The 18,910-nt window shown below is 39.6% G+C and overlaps 1 protein-coding gene across 6 annotated transcripts in view; it reads right to left on the minus strand.

Moving 5' to 3' along the window:
• Positions 1 to 18,910, minus strand: part of LOC144000365 (uncharacterized) — a 68,836-nt gene that overhangs the window by 46,132 nt on the left and 3,794 nt on the right. For 5 of the 6 annotated variants that reach the window (XM_077494164.1, XM_077494165.1, XM_077494163.1 and 2 more), the window contains 5 exons: positions 17,110 to 17,378; positions 13,816 to 14,001; positions 13,037 to 13,192; positions 8,956 to 9,014; positions 72 to 423 (listed from right to left, as the gene is read on the minus strand). In XM_077494164.1, coding sequence (XP_077350290.1) covers positions 72 to 423; positions 8,956 to 9,014; positions 13,037 to 13,192; positions 13,816 to 14,001; positions 17,110 to 17,378 — 1,022 coding nt within the window. The remainder of the gene's footprint in view (positions 1 to 71; positions 424 to 8,955; positions 9,015 to 13,036; positions 13,193 to 13,815; positions 14,002 to 17,109; positions 17,379 to 18,910) is intronic. The other variant, XM_077494161.1, reaches the window with a different exon arrangement.

The following is an 18,910-nucleotide window of genomic DNA, read 5'->3' on the forward strand; positions in this document are numbered from 1 at the left end:
CCTTATGCTAATTTAAAAAAAAAGATGGATTACATTACAGCAGATAATACACACACATTATCCAGTCTCACCAAGAAACTCCGACAGCTCTTTCAGCTCCTGGTCATACAGGGAGTCGGTGACGTCGGTGATGTTCAGTCTTCCTTGTTTTTGGGTGTGGTAGAGGATGGCGAAGTTGCACCGGGACATCTCTGAGTAATACGAGTGGTAGTTGTTGGAGATATAGACCTTGCACACGTCTATTGACCTCCCTATATTGACTTTCTGCAAGGATCCCACCAACCATTGATAGTTATCATCCCCCGACCTTGAGAAAATGCCGACTGTGTACTTCGCCAGAGAGGGTTGTCGGTTTTTCTTGTAAGGACTTTGTGTACTGAAGAGAGGCCAATACCCGTTACCCAGAATGTTATTGTCATCTGGCTATGAAAACAGAAAAAACGAATTGGGATTACATAGATAGACAGATAGATAGATAGATAGATAGATAGATAGATAGATAGATAGATAGATAGATAGATAGATAGATAGATCTTAAACATTCTACACACCATTTAATTAAAGTGATGCTAAAGCCTGTTCTTTTTTCATTCAAGTAACTCCAGACTTATACAGTGAGAATAGTCTTCATCCTTGAATGTACGTATTTTTCCTTAGATGGCTGGTCCTACAGTTGCTGCCCCACCACTCCCATTTTCAGGTGTCTGCTCTTAAAACAGACACCCACGCATGATCTCACCCCACCGTCATTGACAAACAGAGCCTAGCAAGCCAGATTCCTGCTACTGGTGGCTGCTGACTCAGTCCTTTGCCACCCCCCCCCCCCATTCATGGAAACTATAGGATAGCTTCTATGAATGGAGTAGGGGCATAAAAGTCAAGGCTAGTTGGCAAGTGCCTATGGTAGGTCTAATGCATTAACCAGTGCAGCACTAGAAGATGATCGCTGCGGGGGATAAAAGCCAAATGGAAAGTCTTGCCCTTGTAGTGGATTCCAGTGCCGGGACAAGGTCATCTATAGCCCAGAGTGAACAAGCCAAATTGTGCCCCCCCCTCACTATAATACCCCAAGATGTACAGTATGAGAATTATGTGACAGCAACCCACCCCCAAACAAAATTGAGCACTTATCTGCATACTTACCCCTAAGCATAAATTTCCCTCCTCCCGATACAAATCCACCCCCTGCTGAAATCCCCTTCCCAGTATGAATACATGCCCCTCCCCCAACCCTTCCATCTCAAATCATCTCATTCCCTATGAATAAATACCCCCTCCTAGTACAAATCCTCTACCCCTCTTTTCCCCTCAGAGCACAAATCCTTTCCCTACCACTCCAAATGCCCCCTCCCAGCACACAATTTCCCCAATTCCCCATCCTAGCACAACCCCCCCCCCCAAAAACAACCCCTCAACCCACAAACCCCTTAAAATGCCCCCCTTAGCACAAATCTTCTTCCCCGTCACCCTTCCAACACAAATCCCCTTAAATCACCACTCCTAGCGCACCACCCCAAATTTCCCCTACTAGAACCATTCTTCTCCCCTGCTGCCCCCCCAAATTACCCCTCCCAACACAAATCCCCTCCCTCTATCCTTCTTGTCATTAACTTTACAAAGGAAATGTTCACTTATTCTAGTAAATGAGGTTACATAGTTACATATGTAGTTTAAAAGTGGGCTACCACGCCCTTAAAAAATTCATTTTGGACTGGCGCACTTACTGAAAAAGCATCTACCCCTTGAGTCTGATCACCCCAATCTTACAGTACATATGTATGCAGCTTAAGGCAAATAAACATGTATGTATTTATACATGGAGATCATACCCCCCCTTATATATTTATACATGGTGATCATATCCCCCCTTATGTATATATATATATATATATATATATATATATATATATATATATATATATATATACACACATGGGGATCATATCCCCCGCTTATGTATTTATACATGGAGATCATATCCCCCTTATGTATTTATACATGGAGATCATATCCCCCCTTATGAATTTATACATGGAGATCATATCCCCCCCTATGCATTTATACATGGAGATCATATCCCCCCTTATGTATTTATACATGGAGATCATATCCCCCCTTATGTATTTATACATGGAGATCATATCCCCCCTTATGTATTTATACATGGAGATCATATCCCCCTTATGTACAGTGCCTTGCGAAAGTATTTGGCCCCCTTGAACTTTTCAACCTTTTGCCACATTTCAGGCTTCAAACATAAAGATACAAAATTTTTATTTTTTGTGAAGAATCACCAACAAGTGGGACACAATTGTGAAGTGGAACGAAATCTATTGGATTTTTGAAACTTTTTTAACTAATAAAAAAATGAAAAGTGGGGCGTGCAAAATTATTCGGCCCCCTTGCGTTAATACTTTGTAGAGCCACCTTTTGCTGCGATTACAGCTGCAAGTCGCTTGGGGTGTCTCTATCAGTTTTGCACATCGAGAGACTGAAATTCTTGCCCATTCTTCCTTGCAAAACAGCTGGAGCTCAGTGAGGTTGGATGGAGAGCGTTTGTGAACAGCAGTTTTCAGCTCTTTCCACAGATTCTCGATTGGATTCAGGTCTGGACTTTGACTTGGCCATTCTAACACCTGGATACGTTTATTTGTGAACCATTCCTTTGTAGATTTTGCTGTATGTTTGGGATCATTGTCTTGTTGGAAGATAAATCTCCGTCCCAGTTTCAGGTCTTTTGCAGACTCCAACAGGTTTTCATCCAGAATGGTCCTGTATTTGGCTGCATCCATCTTCCCCTCAATTTTAACCATCTTCCCTGTCCCTGCTGAAGGAAAGCAGGCCCAAACCATGATGCTGCCACCACCATGTGTGACAGTGGGGATGGTGTGTTGAGGGTGATGAGCTGTGTTTCTTTTACGCCAAACATATCGTTTTGCATTGTGGGCAAAAAGTTGGATTTTGGTTTCATCTGACCAGAGCACCTTCTTCCACATGTTTGGTGTGTCTCCCAGGTGGCTTGTGGCAAACTTTAGACGAGACTTTTTATGGATATCTTTGAGAAATGGCTTTCTTCTTGCCACTCTTCCATAAAGGCCAGATTTGTGCAGTGTACGACTGATTGTTGTCCTATGGACAGACTCTCCCACCTCAGCTGTAGTTCTCTGCAGTTCATCCAGAGTGATCATGGGCCTCTTGGCTGCATTTCTGATCAGTCTTCTCCTTGTCTGAGCTGAAAGTTTAGAGGGACGGCCAGGTCTTGGTAGATTTGCAGTGGTCTGATACTCCTTCCATTTCAAAATGATCGCTTGCACAGTGCTCCTTGGGATGTTTAAAGCTTAGGAAATCTTTTTGTATCCAAATCCGGCTTTAAACTTCTCCACAACAGTATTACGGACCTGCCTGGTGTGTTCCTTGGTCTTCATGATGCTCTCTGCGCTTTCAACAGAACCCTGAGACTATCACAGAGCAGGTGCATTTATACAGAGACTTGATTACACACAGGTGGATTCTATTTATCACCATCAGTCATTTAGGACAACATTGGATCATTCAGAGATCCTCGCTGAACTTCTGGAGTGAGTTTGCTGCACTGAAAGTAAAGGGGCCGAATAATTTTGCACGCACCACTTTTAAGTTTTTTATTTGCTAGAAAAGTTTAAATTATCCAATAGATTTCGTTCCACTTCACAATTGTGTCCCACTTGATGGTGATACTTCACAAAAAATTTAAATTGTATATCTTTATGTTTGAAGCCTGAAATGTGGCAAAAGGTTGAAAAGTTCAAGGGGGCCGAATACTTTCGCAAGGCACTGTATATATACATGGAGATCATATCCCCCTTATGTATTTATACATGGAGATCATATCCCCCCCTTATGTATTTATACATGGAGATCATATCCCCCTTATGTATTTATACATGGTGATCATATCCCCCCTTATGTATTTATACATGGAGATCATATCCCCCTTATGTATTTATACATGGAGATCATATCCCCCTTATGTATTTATATATGGAGATCATATCCCCCCTTTATGTATTTATACATGGAGATCTTATCCCCCCTTATGTGTTTATACATGGAGATCATATCCCCCTTATGTATTTATACATGGTGATCATATCCCCCCTTATGTATTTATACATGGTGATCATATCCCCCCTTATGTATTTATACATGGAGATCATATCCCCCTTATGTATTTATACATGGAGATCATATCCCCCTTATGTATTTATACATGGAGATCATATCCCCCCTTATGTATTTATACATGGAGATCATATCCCCCCTTATGTATTTATACATGGAGATCATATCCCCCTTATGTATTTATACATGGAGATCAAATCCCCCCTTATGTATTTATACATGGAGATCATATCCCCCGTTATGTATTTATACATGGAGATCATATCCCCCCTTATGTATTTATACATGGAGATCATATCCCCCCTTATGTATTTATACATGGAGATCATATCCCCCTTATGTATTTATACATGGTGATCATATCCCCCCTTATGTATTTATACATGGAGATCATATCCCCCTTATGTATTTAAACATGGTAATCATATCCCCCCTTATGTATTTATACATGGAGATCATATCCCCCTTATGTATTTATACATGGAGATCATATCCCCCCTTATGTATTTTTACATGGAGATTATATCCCCCTTATGTATTTATACATGGAGATCATATCCCCCTTATGTATTTATACATGGAGATCATATCCCACCTTATGTATTTATACATGGAGATCATATCCCCCCTTATGTATTTATACATGGAGATCATATCCCCCCTTATGTATTTATACATGGAGATCATATTCCCCCTTATGTATTTATACATGGAGATCATATTCCCCCTTATGTATTTATACATGGAGATCATATCCCCCTTATGTATTTATACATGGTGATCATATCCCCCCTTATGTATTTATACATGGAGATCATATTCCCCCTTATGTATTTATACATGGAGATCATATCCCCCCTTATGTATTTATACATGGAGATCATATCCCCCCTTATGTATTTATACATGGAGATCATATCCCCCCTTATGTATTTATACATGGTGATCATACCCCCCCTTATGTATTTATACATGGAGATCATATCCCCCCTTATGTATTTATACATGGAGATCATATCCCCCCTTATGTATTTATACATGGAGATCATATCCCCCCTTATGTATTTATACATGGTGATCATATCCTCCCTTATGTATTTATACATGGAGATCATATCCCCCCTTATGTATTTATACACGGAGATCATATCCCCCCTTATGTATTTATACATGGAGATCATATTCCCCCTTATGTATTTATACATGGAGATCATATTCCCCCTTATGTATTTATACATGGAGATCATATCCCCCCTTATGTATTTATACATGGAGATCATATTCCCCCTTAATCTCCTCTTCTCAAGAGAGAATACATTCAGTTCCTCTAATCTTTCCTCATAGCTGAGCTCCTCCATGCCTCTTTGGTTGCCCTTCTCTGCACTTTCTCCAGTTCCCCGATATCCTTTTTGAGAACTGGAGCCCAAAACGGAACTGCATATTCCAGATGAGGTCTTACTAATGACTTGTACAGATGATGTCTTGGCATTGCATGTTATTATTGAGCTTATGATCTACCAAAACCCCCAGATCCTTCACCACCATTGATTCCCTCCGGTTGTACCCCCCCCCCCCCTGGTATTTATGATGCATGCATATTCTTAGCCCCCAAGTGCAGAACTTTACATTTATCAACATTAAACCTCATCTGCCATGCAGTCGCTCCAATTGAACAGTGCATTGAAGTGAAATAAGTGAAACAAAGTTGGGTGAGTGAAGCCAGCATAGCGCCATCTTATTGTCCAAGCTAAGTGAAAAATTCACATTGGAAAATCAGCATGCTTTAATCCTTTAGTAGATGAACTCCAGGAAGAAAAGAGAAAAGAAGAACAAATCTTGAGAGATTGATTAATGTGTTACTACTGCCAACATCCTAAATAGCATCATGTAAAAAAAAAAAAAAAAAAAACATGCATAAAAGCGCATTGGGGATGCCCTCTTGGACTTTGTATGGCAGAAATATAGTATCAGAGTCAAAACTCAATTAGAAAAAAAAATATATATATAAAGGCACAAAGGTGCCAATTTTATTAGTTATATGATCATAGAAAAAGTATATGTTACATGTGAACACAATAGGTTAAAAATCCTAAAACAGTGCATCGATGAATACTGTAGATATGTATTGAACAATAAAATATAACGACCCAAACTTTGTTGTCAAGAAAGACCATCAACCTAACCATAAGAGGTTGGCAAGCTAATTCCGACGACGTAGACCCAACATGTTTCGGAAATTAATTTTACATCGTTATGTTCCTTCTTCAGGGGTGATACGAAGTTAGGTAATTATATTCAAATCTGTGAAGAATATAAAGATACTTGGTAATCTTCATCTGAGAACATCAGAAAATGTATCTTGACAACAAAGTTTGGGTCGTTATATTTTATTGTTCAATATATATCTACAGTATTCATAACTCAGACGACGTAGACCCAACATGTTTCGGAAATTAATTTTACATCGTTATGTTCCTTCTTCAGGGGGGATACGAAGTTAGGTAATTACATTCAAATCTGTGAAGAATATAAAGATACGTGGTAATCTTCATCTAAGAACATCAGAAAATGTATCTTGACAACAAGTTTGGGTCGTTATATTTTATTGTTCAATATATATCTACAGTATTCATAACTCCGACGACGTAGACCCAACATGTTTCGGAAATTAACTTTACATCGTTATGTTCCTTCTTCAGGGGTGATACGAAGTTAGGTAATTATATTCAAATCTGTGATCTGTGTAATCTCAAGTTTGGGTCGTTATATTTTATTGTTCAATATATATCTACAGTATTCATCGATGCACATGTCTTAGGATTTTTAATCTGTTGTGTTCACATAGATTTAAGAGAAGTGACCTGCCGCTGTACCAAGTAACAATGGCAAGCTTCCATCCCAGGTAAATTGTATTCTCAATCAGTTTTGCATATTTCATTCACACTAGGCTTGTGCAATTCGTTTCGTAACAAATCGAAATTCGGCCAAATTTTGCATCTTTCGGACATTCGGATGCATCCGAATGTCCGAATAAAGAAATAACGAATAACAACGAATACGAAAGAAATATAACGAATGAATTCGAATGAATTCAACATGATTCGGTAATTCTTTAAAGATCTAATGAAACAAAAGTTCAGCTCAAAGTAAATCTTATAGTCCAATCAGCTAATTAATTTTGTGCCGGAGGATGGATTACTGGCAAAGTGCATTCCTGAGAAGGGTGTTGTATTGTATTTGAGCCGAGGAGAAGAGACGTCGTCATTGTGTGTGTTAAAAGATTCAATAAACAAACGACTTTCCAAACTACGAATCATTATCACGAATGTCTATACATACATAAATAGCGAATTTCAACAAATACGAATGAATTAATTCGACACTCTACGAATAATAACAAATTATCCGAAAACGTATTAATGTAACATAACGAATGTTAACGAACATAACGGAAGGAAATGATGTATTTTACGAATGACAACGAATCGAAACTAAACAAAATTTTCCGTTGTGCACAAGTCTAATTCACACACATTTTTCAGTAATTAGCTATATCCATTTAACACGTTTAATCCAACACTCAGTATTTTGCTTTTGTTTTTGTTTTTCCTTTTTTTTTTTGGTCTTTTTTTTGGTGACACATCACACTTCTCTTTTTTCTTTTTTCACAGATTTGGGTAACATACATTCAGTACCTAGTGGACTAGTGTTGAGGGTGTCTGTGTTCGGTTCCCCCCTGGCCTGCCCCCTGACATTGTTGGGGTCGATGGTCAGAACCCCGCCTCAACCCCCAGATGAGACGGTTATATCTCAGCTGTAACAGTTCCCATTGCTGGAAGTTCTGCCCAATTTTTGGGCTATATTGTAAGTCATTTTATCAATTAAGTGGATCAATTTTATACTCTCTCTATTTAACCGAGGTTCCACATATATTAATATTTGTCATATTTATTTGCTTCTTTTAGTAAAAACATGCATCCCACCACCCTTGATGACTGGCAAGAAGCCAAGAAACGCGTCGGGTTCTCAAACTAAGGATGCCCAATTTTAATCCTTGATAATATCAATTTTTGTCCTATAGATTTTGTACTCATTCATGTAATTTTATGATTTTGATTGGTAATTTATGTATTTCTGATATGAACTGCATCCATGTATGTCCATTGATTTGTCTATACTCCAGATTCTCTGATTACTATTATGAAAATATATTTCTTTTATATCTATATTTATATTACTGTATTACCATTGTATGCATTCAGATCATGGACTACCCCTAGGGGTTTCTTGATTATAAATTAAATCTAAATCATTTAATCTACTCACATGTATGTATTATTTTTATTTTCAATTGACATGCTTCATTTAAAGTCCCACTCGCCCCCCGTTTTTTTTTTATACTATTGTGTTCACATGTAACATATACTTTTTCTATGATCATATAACTAATAAAGTTGGCACCTTTGTGTCTTTTTATAAATATATTTTTGCTAATTGAGTTTTGACTCTGATACTATATATCTGCCATACAAAATCCAAGGGGGCTTTTTTTATTTATTTATTTTTTTACACGAAGAAAAGAGAAATAAGGCGATGAAATATTACAGAGCAATAATAATTCCCGAAGTCTGGTACGTTGAATCAGGAGAACGGATTGTAATAGTCTGAGCTGTATGGACTTCATATCAGTTTCTTATTCTGCACTACAAGTGTTATTGGTAGATCTGGGCAAGGCAGACACACATTCATGATATGCAATGTTGGGAGCCCATATACTTGTACATGTATACATACCCCGGTCCAGGAGGTGGTCTGGTCCGGTATATTTCTATCAGCACAAGATGTAGTCTGCTCTGTAAGACAGAATTTGGAGACATTTTTAAAATTCACATATTAACGTAAAGTCTTATGCCGCGTACACACGAGCGGACTTTTCAACATCCAAATCCGAAGGACTGAGTCCGTCAGACTATACGATCGTGTGTGGGGCTGCAACGGACTTTTGACTCGCCAAAGTCCGAAGGACTTTAGAATATGGAACATGCTTCAAATTTTTCCGAAGGAACTCCGCCGGACCCGGTCCCCTTCGAAAAATCCGCTCGTGTGTATGCTACTCCGACGGACTAAAACCGACAGTAGGGCAGCTATTGGCTACTGGCTATGAACTTCCTTATTCGAGCCGAGTCGTACGTCATCACGTTCAAATCCGTCGGAGTTTAGTGTGATCGTGTGTGGCCAAGTCCGCTCAGCCGAAAAGTCTGTCAGAACTCCGTCGGAATTCCAGCAGAACTCCGACGGAACTCCTTCGGAAGTCTGTCGGACATAAGTCCTCTCGTGTGTACGGGGCTTTACTAAACCCAGGATCCTGCATTCACTATATCTGCTCTCCCACGGTACACAGAACATGGAAATGCAATTATTCTAGTAAATATAAACTGCTAAATACCCTTTTCTGATTAGCAGTATATAGCAGTCTTGTGACTTCTATCAGTGTATGGTTAAAGCTTGTAGGAGGAGCTTCCATTCCACTCTGACTGTCCTATGAGGCTGCAGGACCCCTGTCCCTCTGTCTGGGCAGTGCTGATTGGCCCTGGGCTGATCACATGCACTCTCCCCAGAAAAATAAACGTTCTCTAGCAATACACACCAAACTGAGCATGTGCAGAGTGACTCCAAGGCTCGGTACTATCGGCAAATGAATTGGTGACAGTTGAAGAAGGGGAGGATCAGAAAAGACAGGATCAAGCTGCCTTTTTACTCAATGCGCAGGATTAACTCCTTAGGCTCCATAGTGAGTATAACAAGCATGCTTTACTGCATATACAGACTGATTTTATAGTTGTGGCTTTAGTAACACTTTAAGGACAATTGTATTTATTTTTCTTTTAATGTGTCTTGCTTGTCTAACTTTATTCCATGTGTGGTAACTAGACATGTGTGGTTCATATCGTTCCAAATATGAAATTTGTACAAATTTTTTGGCGTTATTCGGAAATACGGATGTATCAGAATTTCAGAATTAGAATAGTAACGAATTTGAACGAATCCAAAATAATGAATTAATTTTGGACGAAATTTGAATTGTTTTTTTTAAATCAAATTCAAATTGTTTTAAATCAAATTTGAATTTAGAAAAAAGAAAAAAAGAAAGGAATAGAATAGAAAAGAATATAACAGAAAAGAAAAGAAAATAATAGAATAAATTTAAACAAATCCAAAATAACAAATCAATTTTGGATGAAATTTGAATCGTATTTTAAATCAAATTTGATTAGTTTTAAATCTAATTTGAATTTAGAAAAAAGAAAAAAAAATAGAGGAATAGAATAGAAAAGAATATAACAGAAAAGAAAATAATAGAATACACAGTAATAGAGTAAAACACAACAGAAAACAAAATAAAAAAAAATAAATAAAAAAAAAAATAGAATAGAAAAAAAAAAGGAATGGTATAGAAAATAAAATAATAGAGTAAAACAGAACAAAATAAAATAGAGAATAAAATAACAAAATAAAATAGAATAGAAAATTAAGGCATAGAATAGAATAAAAAGTAGACTTGAATAAAATAGAAAGAATACAACCATCCTCTGAAATTCAAATTTCAAATAGAATAAATTTGAATTTGAATAGAATAGAAAATAATAGAATAGAAAATAAAAGAATATAACAATTCCCCAAAATTCAAATAAAATACATTTGAATAGAATAGGAAAGTATAGATTAGAATAGAAAAACAAAAAAAACAATAGAATAGACTAGAAAAGAATATAATAGAATGAATATAACTATTTTCTGAAATGCTAATTTCAAATAGAATAAATTCAAATTCGAAAAAAATTGAATACAATAGAAAAAAAAATAGAATAAAATAGAAAAAAACAATAGAGTTGAATGGAACAAAAAAAAAATAACCATCTACCAAAACTAGAATTTCAAATAGCATAATGTTTTTTTTTTTAAATTGAATTTGATTTGAATGCAATTTGAATGGAATTAGAAAAAAAAAATAACCAACTTGGATTCTAATAAACAAAAACGAATTCCAAAAGGAATTAAACCAATTAAATGAATTAAACACATTTAACAAAACTTATTTATGTAAATAAAAAATCAAAACAAAATGAAACAAAACATTTTTTTTGTTCTGCACATGCCTAGTGATAATAGACCCAATCCTACAAACCTGCCACAACAACTTTAGTTTATTCCTGGTGGGCTGTAAACAAAAAAAAAAGTTCCTTCCCAAATTCTACATATTGGTCCAAAAGTCAGACAATTCTCATTTATTGTTACTGTAATACAAAATCTACAAACATATCTTCTTTATTGTTTAGCATGTGATTAGAGCCTGAGGCTTCAATTGGCATCAAAAAAGAAGAGTACTGCACCCCGAGCCCACCCAGTTGTGTGACAATAGCAAACTAATATTCACTATTGTCTTCCCGATTCTCCTCCTGGCCAATCAGGAAGCAGGCCCTGAGTCTTGGGGCCCACTTCCTGTTTGTCCTGGAGGAGAAGCAATGGCCCCCAGAGACTGGAAGAGTCAGGGAGCAGCTCAGCCAGTGGTCCTCTCCAGTCGGGACTCGGCTCCCTCTTCCAGGGATGGCTCACTCGCAGCCACATCCAGAACTCTCCAGCTTGGACAGTGGAAGGAGTAGGAGGGGAGATCAGAGAGTCATCCCAGGACTCATTATCTGCCTTCTAAGGTAAGGAGGGGGTGATCGTCGCCTTCTCGTGCATCTCCCGTGGGGGGGGTGGCATTGGTTTGCCACCCCCCAAAGTATCGAGCTCCAGCTGCCACTGAATAGGGTACTACCGTGTTTCCCCCGAAAAATAAGACCTACCCCGAAAATAAGCTGAAGTAATTGGTGCAAATAAATATTATTCGAGGGTGGTTACAGACTCCCTCTATCTATTGCACCTTTGTATTAACTTGTCTATTCCTATAGTTAGCTAGTCTAAAACTCTGATCACATGTTACTGTTGATATCATAGTAATACAAGATTAGCTATGAAACCAAGCACACGGCTTAATAAAACAAAGTCTTATTTATTTCCCAAGAAAATAGGAAACACTAACATGAAAGTACTAAAAGATATTACAAACATATACCAACAAAACACATCATATCAGAATATCAAAGATACTTATCACAATGCTTTCCTCTAGGCTTTGTATGGCTGTGCTCAGATGGCAAAGAGAGTGAGCCACCACCGAAAAGGGTAGAGGCAAAGAGAGGCTCTTGGACTCGTTCAGTCCTTTTATCAATCCAGTGCCATCCCATCTAGACTTTTAACGAACTAGTATTTATGGGGCAGTAATTCTCAAATGATTATATTACTGTCCGTCCTGCTGTATTGTTCTCTAGGGGCAGCATTGTCCATGTATCATGTCTCTGTATCCTAGGTCAATCTTCAATGCCTTTGATCTTCTGTAGCATGACATTCATCAATCATCTTGTCAGCTATAGTCCCTTGTTTGTGTTATAGCACCAGACGGTCCGGAGCCAAGAGCTGAGAAACAACATTCCAGACCTCCCCCCCCCCCAAGAAAGCAAATGCTTGGTTGTATGAACCAGAAAGAAACTCAAACCTTTACCTTTTAGAGCCATGGAACTGCAAGTATCAGCATGGTTTGTTTTTGGGAATAAGAAACAGATATGAAGAAACTCCAGAAATATGACATTAGACTATGTTGCTTTCCAACATAAGCCCTACTGTGATTTTTTTTTGGGGGGGGGGCTGCAACAATAAGCCCTACCTTGAAAATAAACCCTAGTTTAGAAGGGTTGTGAAGTCCTAAAATGCACTGTATTACAGTGTTGTGTGGTCTAGACTGTGTACGTTTCTGTGGTCTGCTTGTGGTAAATACCTTTGTTGCAGCGCAGCTTGGCGCTCAGCTGATCCCTCACTGCTCTCCTCCTCTTCTGCCAGCTGTTAGCGGGGGATCTCAGGCCTCCCTCCCTCTGCAGTGCTTGGAGCGTGGAAGACCAATCAGGTGGGTCATGGAAGCGCAGAGGAAGGCGCTCTAGGAAGGTACAGTTTTTGTCACAGGTGGATTGCAGAGACATGCAGAGTTTACATTGTGTAGTGCTTTAACACAGTGTATTTTAGGTTTTTACAGGCACTTTTATCTCTTTAACACTTTAACTTTTAACTGACAAGCCCTACCCCGAAAATAAGCCCTACTGGGTCTTTTGTTGACAACATCAATATAAGGCCCGGGCTTATTTTCAGAGAAACATGGTACAAAAGTCAGTCGGATAATAGTAGTTAGGAAAGTAGTTCATTCCAAACACCCCCACTGAAGATGACCACAACTCAGAGTGGATGGGTTATCTTAAAAAAATAAAAATAAAAGAGTAATAATAATTTAGTAGGGTGGACCTCATTACTCCTGCAAGCTAAATAGGCATTGTCATAGAAGCATAGCAATGTAGAAGACTGATGGCAGAAAAAAGACCAATTGTTCCAGAAAGTATGCCCCATTTTCTTTTTTTTTTTTACGTGTTTTTGTTTCTTATTTTTAACTTATTTGCCTGAGTATAGATCTATGTTTGTCCCAAGCATATTTGAATCCACTGACTTATGACTGACTCTCTACCTCTGCTGAAAGCATATAAGGATCAACTACCCTTTCAGCTCCCTTACCAGACCCAAAAACTGTAAGGAATTCTTCTCTTTTTCTAGAAGCAGCTCCATCTTTTCCAAATTTAGGGAGAAGAATGAGATGGGAGGACAGTCGGGTCAGGCTGGGCTGAGACTCCAGGATTCTCTGTCTCTGATCCTTGCTGATATCCTCCATATCATCTAACACCACCAGGATCTTCTCTTTACCTAAAGGAAGGGATAGACGTAAAAAAACATCAAACACTAACAGAATGAGAAGAATAAACAATAATACACACTTACGCCCCCTCACACCTGTGTATCACCACTGCGCTTGTAAAAATCCCAAAAAAATACAAAAAATCCTGCTGCCACTCTAAATAAATAATGTGCAAATACACTGTTTGGTAGAATGAGAAGTATGCTCTGTAAAAATACATACACTGTAAGCCCTTGTACACACGGTCGGAGAATTCGTCGGAATGTGTACTATCGGACCGTATTGTCGGATAATCCGACTGTGTGTGGTCTGCATCGGACTGATTCCGTCGGAATATCCGTGGGACCCAATTTTCCAACTTGTTGGAAATAGTTTCAGACCAACTGCGCTGGCGGCGCGTACGCGATGGCAGGGTGGCATATAAAAATGGACGTATCTGTACGCCGATATGCCTGCCCGTGCCATTCTGCCGACGTACATTGGCGTGCGTCGGTCGGGAACTGGTTAAAAATTGAGTGCTCACATAGTGCTGGTGCTTCCAGTGCACCAGAATTCAACAGACGTGTGTGTTACATGTTCCCCCAAAGCCACATACACCGTTATCTTCCCACAGACTACTTTATCCTCGTAACGGTCCCTTCACCATCCTCGCCCCCTCCCCTACGCGTGTCGACACAGGGTCACGTGTCCTTCCACAGGGGAATTCTACTCAGTATTAGCCCTTGTACACACGGTTGGACATTCACAAGGATGGAAAATGTCCGATCGGACCGCGTTGTTGGATAATCCGACCATGTGTGGGCTCCACTGGACTGTTTCTGTCGGAATATCCGACCAACAAAGTTTTAGAGCTGGGCTATAAACTTTTCTCCCGACAACATGATCCGATCGGACATACTCCGATCATGTGTAGAGAATTCCGATCGGACAAAGTGCCACGCATGCTCAGATCAAATTCCTACACCAAAGCTATTGACTACTAGCGTGAACGTAGTCCCGTCGTAACGAGATAATGTCATCACGTTCTGAATGATCGGATTTTTCGACAACTAAGGCCGCGTACACACGAGAGGATTGTCCACCCAACTAAGTTCGTCAGACAATCCGACAGACAGTCCGTCCAACTTTTGAATGAACGGACTTGACCACACACGATGAACGAACAGTCCGCTGAAAACTTGCGCGATGACGTGTACAGCACGTACGACGGGACTAGAAATTTGACGTCCAATACACTGCAATACAACCTTCGCCGTGTAAATCCTTTCTGAGCATGCGCCATACTTAGTCCGTCCAACTTGCCTACTCACGAGCGGACTGTCCGCTGAAACCAAGTTTGGACGGACAAAATTACGGAAATTCTGTAAGACTTGGTTCGTCAGACTGTCCGCTGAAAAAGTCAGCTGAAGCCCACACACGAGCGGATTGTCCGCTGAAACACGGTTCAGCGGACTAAGTTGGGCGGACAATCCTCTCGTGTGTACGCGGCCTTAGTCCGACCGTGTGTATGCAACAGTTTCTGACAAGATCCGACGGGCAAAATCCGACGGACAAAATCTGACGGATTTGGTTGTCGAAATCTCCGACCGTGTGTACAGGGGCTAGGAGGACCTTGCGCCAACGTTGATGTTTATTCCCCTCCCCCCATTCTTTCTCAAAAAAAAAAAAAACATTATATAAGAACAAAAAAAAGTTAGCAGTAAAAGATACTTTCCACAGATTCTAACTTCTGGCCCAATCGCCTAGCCACTAAGGATGAGGCTTGGGTTTGTCGCTACCATGGGTTTGTGATAAATCCCCAGGATTCACCCAAAAAAAAATCTATAAGGCATTGTATAGCCTTTACTAGCAGTAGGCTGAGTCACAAGAACCAATGACTTGAAGGGATGGATAATCCAGTCCCCTTTCTATCAAAGGATGGACTCACGGGCAGCCATATTGTCAGTATGTTTTGTAGACATATGCAAAATGGAAAAAAATGTAGATTAGTTATGTTACTAATTTAGTTTTGTTTATTAATTTTCAAATTAATTCCAAATTTTCGAGCCGAGTCAAATTCGGATCGGTCCAAAAATGATCGACCGATTCTAATTCTGTGTGAAGAAAGGCTCGTTGTTAAGGAGCTGGCCACGAAATCGGTCACAGCATCCTTAACAACCGATGACTCAACTGCTGAAATGTAGACAAGAGAAGATTGAGAAAAATACAAAAACAGTGTGGGGCCCCCCAATCCATACCAGGTCCTTCACGTTTGGTATGGATTTTAAGGGGAACCCAACACCAAAATAAAAAAAAATGGCATTGGGGTCCCCCCCAAATCCATTCCAATCCCTTATCCTAGTATGCAGCCCAAGAAAGGGGGAGCACCCATCCTCCTGAACCATACCAGGCCACATTCTGTGAACATGGGGGGGTGCTTTGGGGTAGTAGGGTCTCTGCCTCCCCCACCACCCCAAAACCCCTTGTCCCCATGTTGATGAGAACAAGAACCTCTTCCCCACAACCCTGTGCTGTGGTTGTGGGGCTCTGCAGTGGGGACTTATCGGAATATGGAAGCCCCCACTTAAAAAAGGAGGCCCCCAGATCCCACCCTCTATGTGAATGAGCCAACTCCATATTAATGCCCATAATTAGAAAGTGGGATGTCCAACAATCACATATAGGTCATCAGGTGCTCAAACATTTAACCATATAAAGCCTTTATTATTCTATAATTATGATTACTCTTTTTTTTTATAAAACACCAGCATAAATGTTAATTTTTGATCTGGTAAAATTGCAAAAAAAAAATTAAAAAGATGGCACATTCCAGTAAACAATAGTAAAGGGGCCCTGTCTACAGAATCTTAAAGAAAGGGAGATGTAAGGCATGAAAAACAGGTATTGCTTTGTTGAGAAAAGACTAGACATATCTGGTTTTACATCACCACATTAAAATAAAAAATATATATTTTTACCGTATTTACCAGGCACCTAAGAACATATTGTTGTTATATGTCTGTTAAAAAAGATTTTAACACCTTTAACCTCTGTATGATCTTTAACTTGTGTTAAAATACGTAAAATAAAAATGATTAAGCTGGCAGTAGTCAAGAGAGAAGACAAACAGTTCCCACCTAGCTTATTGCACAGATACTTCAGTTCCTCATCGTAGATTCCTCCATCTACATCGGTGATATTAGCCCGTCCCTGGTGTTGGGTGTGATAGAGAATGACAACAGAATATTTGTTCACATTATTCTCCCATTCATATCTGTTAGTGTTGGTGATGAGAAGATGCTCCACATCTAGGATGAGATCCTGGAACTTTTCTGTGAGAAAGTCCTTCAACCATTGGATGTTGTACGCTGAGCACCTGGTGGTAATCCCCACCATAATCCCCTTTCTGCAAGATAGAGAAGACATGAGGCGAGCCAGTGATGGAAATTCCAGGACTTTCTACAACTATGTTTTGTAATTTAATGATATCATTCTCCTTTCGATTTCTTCATTTTATTCTGACTAGAGAGGTGAAGTGACCCTATGCAGGCCAAGCACGAGGTGTATCAGGTTTTCTCATCGATACAATTTTTATCTGTAAACAAGGAGTGCACCGAAACTAACGATGTATTACTGTATGTATTTACTATCCGATCTATAATAATCTTCCTTGATTTCTTTATTTCTAACAAGCTCTTAAAGCTCAGCTCCACCCAAAAGGGGAAGCTACACTTGTCTGCCTCCTCCGAGTGGAGTGGATACCTGGTTTTGACAGATACCCGCTCCTACTTCCTGCTGAGTTCGCCTAGGCAAACTCACCTGGACGTTCAGCCGTCGTCGGAGCCTGCCCACTGGGAAAGGGCAGAGCGATTCGTGGATGCATGGTAGAAAATCGGCTGTGAAGCCATAAAGGCTTCCGGGCCGATTTCCCTTACACAAGGTGGTGGCGCCATCACCCAAGAGCTGATATAAGAATCAGCTTCGGTGGGGACACTGCGGGATCCCTGGACAGGTAAGTGCCCTAATAGTTAAAGTCAGCAGCTACAGTATTTGTAGCTGCTGACTTTTAATTTTTTGGTGGGGGGACTGGGGCTCCACTTTAATGTTAACTTCAGGCAGACATAAAAGACATACAGTACATTAAAGCCTAATGCCGAGTACACACGACCGGACCTTCTGGCAAACTAGATATGACGGTCTTCCTGGTGGATTTCGGCTGAGTTCCGACGGACTTTCCGAAACGAACGGACTTGGCCACATACGAACGGACTAGGTCTGGTTGAAAGTCCTTTCGTTCAAACGTGGTGACGTAAACGGGACCAAAAAATAGCCAGTAGCCAATAGCTGGCCTTGCTTCGTATTTGGTCCGGCGGACCAGCATACAGACGAATGTTTTTCCCGATTTTAGTCTGTCGGAATTGAGTCCGTCAGATAGATTTGAAACATGTTCTATTTCTAGGTCTGTCAGAATTTTTTTTTTTTTTTTTTTTAAGAACATTTTTATTGAAGTTTATTGCAATACAGGGGAAAAACTGTAAGTACAAACAAACAGATCTCTTCCGAGTTTGTCCAGATAGCAAATATTGGTAATACAACGTAGCAAAATGTAGAAAATAAGAGGATAAAAAACAGAATCATCACCAACTCAAATGATTTTGCAATACTTTTCACACGCCAATGTGGTTTGCACTGGTCGGACCCAGTGTAAGTCGGATGTCTAGGAAGCTAGACTCTATTCCCAGAGCTGTTTCCAGAGAGGTTAATAGGCTTAGTTCACATACCATTATAATTCTAAAGCAGAGTCAAGGAGTTTACAATCAAACACACTCTCAGACACACCTAAGATATCCCCTGGACTCTGTGCATATTGAAAAATGGGGATTGCGGTATCTGTGTCAATCAGAAAGATAATAGTCTTACTCAGCCAAGGTTAGTGTG

Source organism: Lithobates pipiens, unplaced genomic scaffold (genome assembly GCF_037356315.1).
Source record: "Lithobates pipiens isolate NorthernLeopardFrog02 unplaced genomic scaffold, aLitPip1_a1.2 Scaffold_22, whole genome shotgun sequence".
In the NCBI taxonomy this organism is placed as follows: Eukaryota; Metazoa; Chordata; class Amphibia; order Anura; family Ranidae; genus Lithobates; species Lithobates pipiens.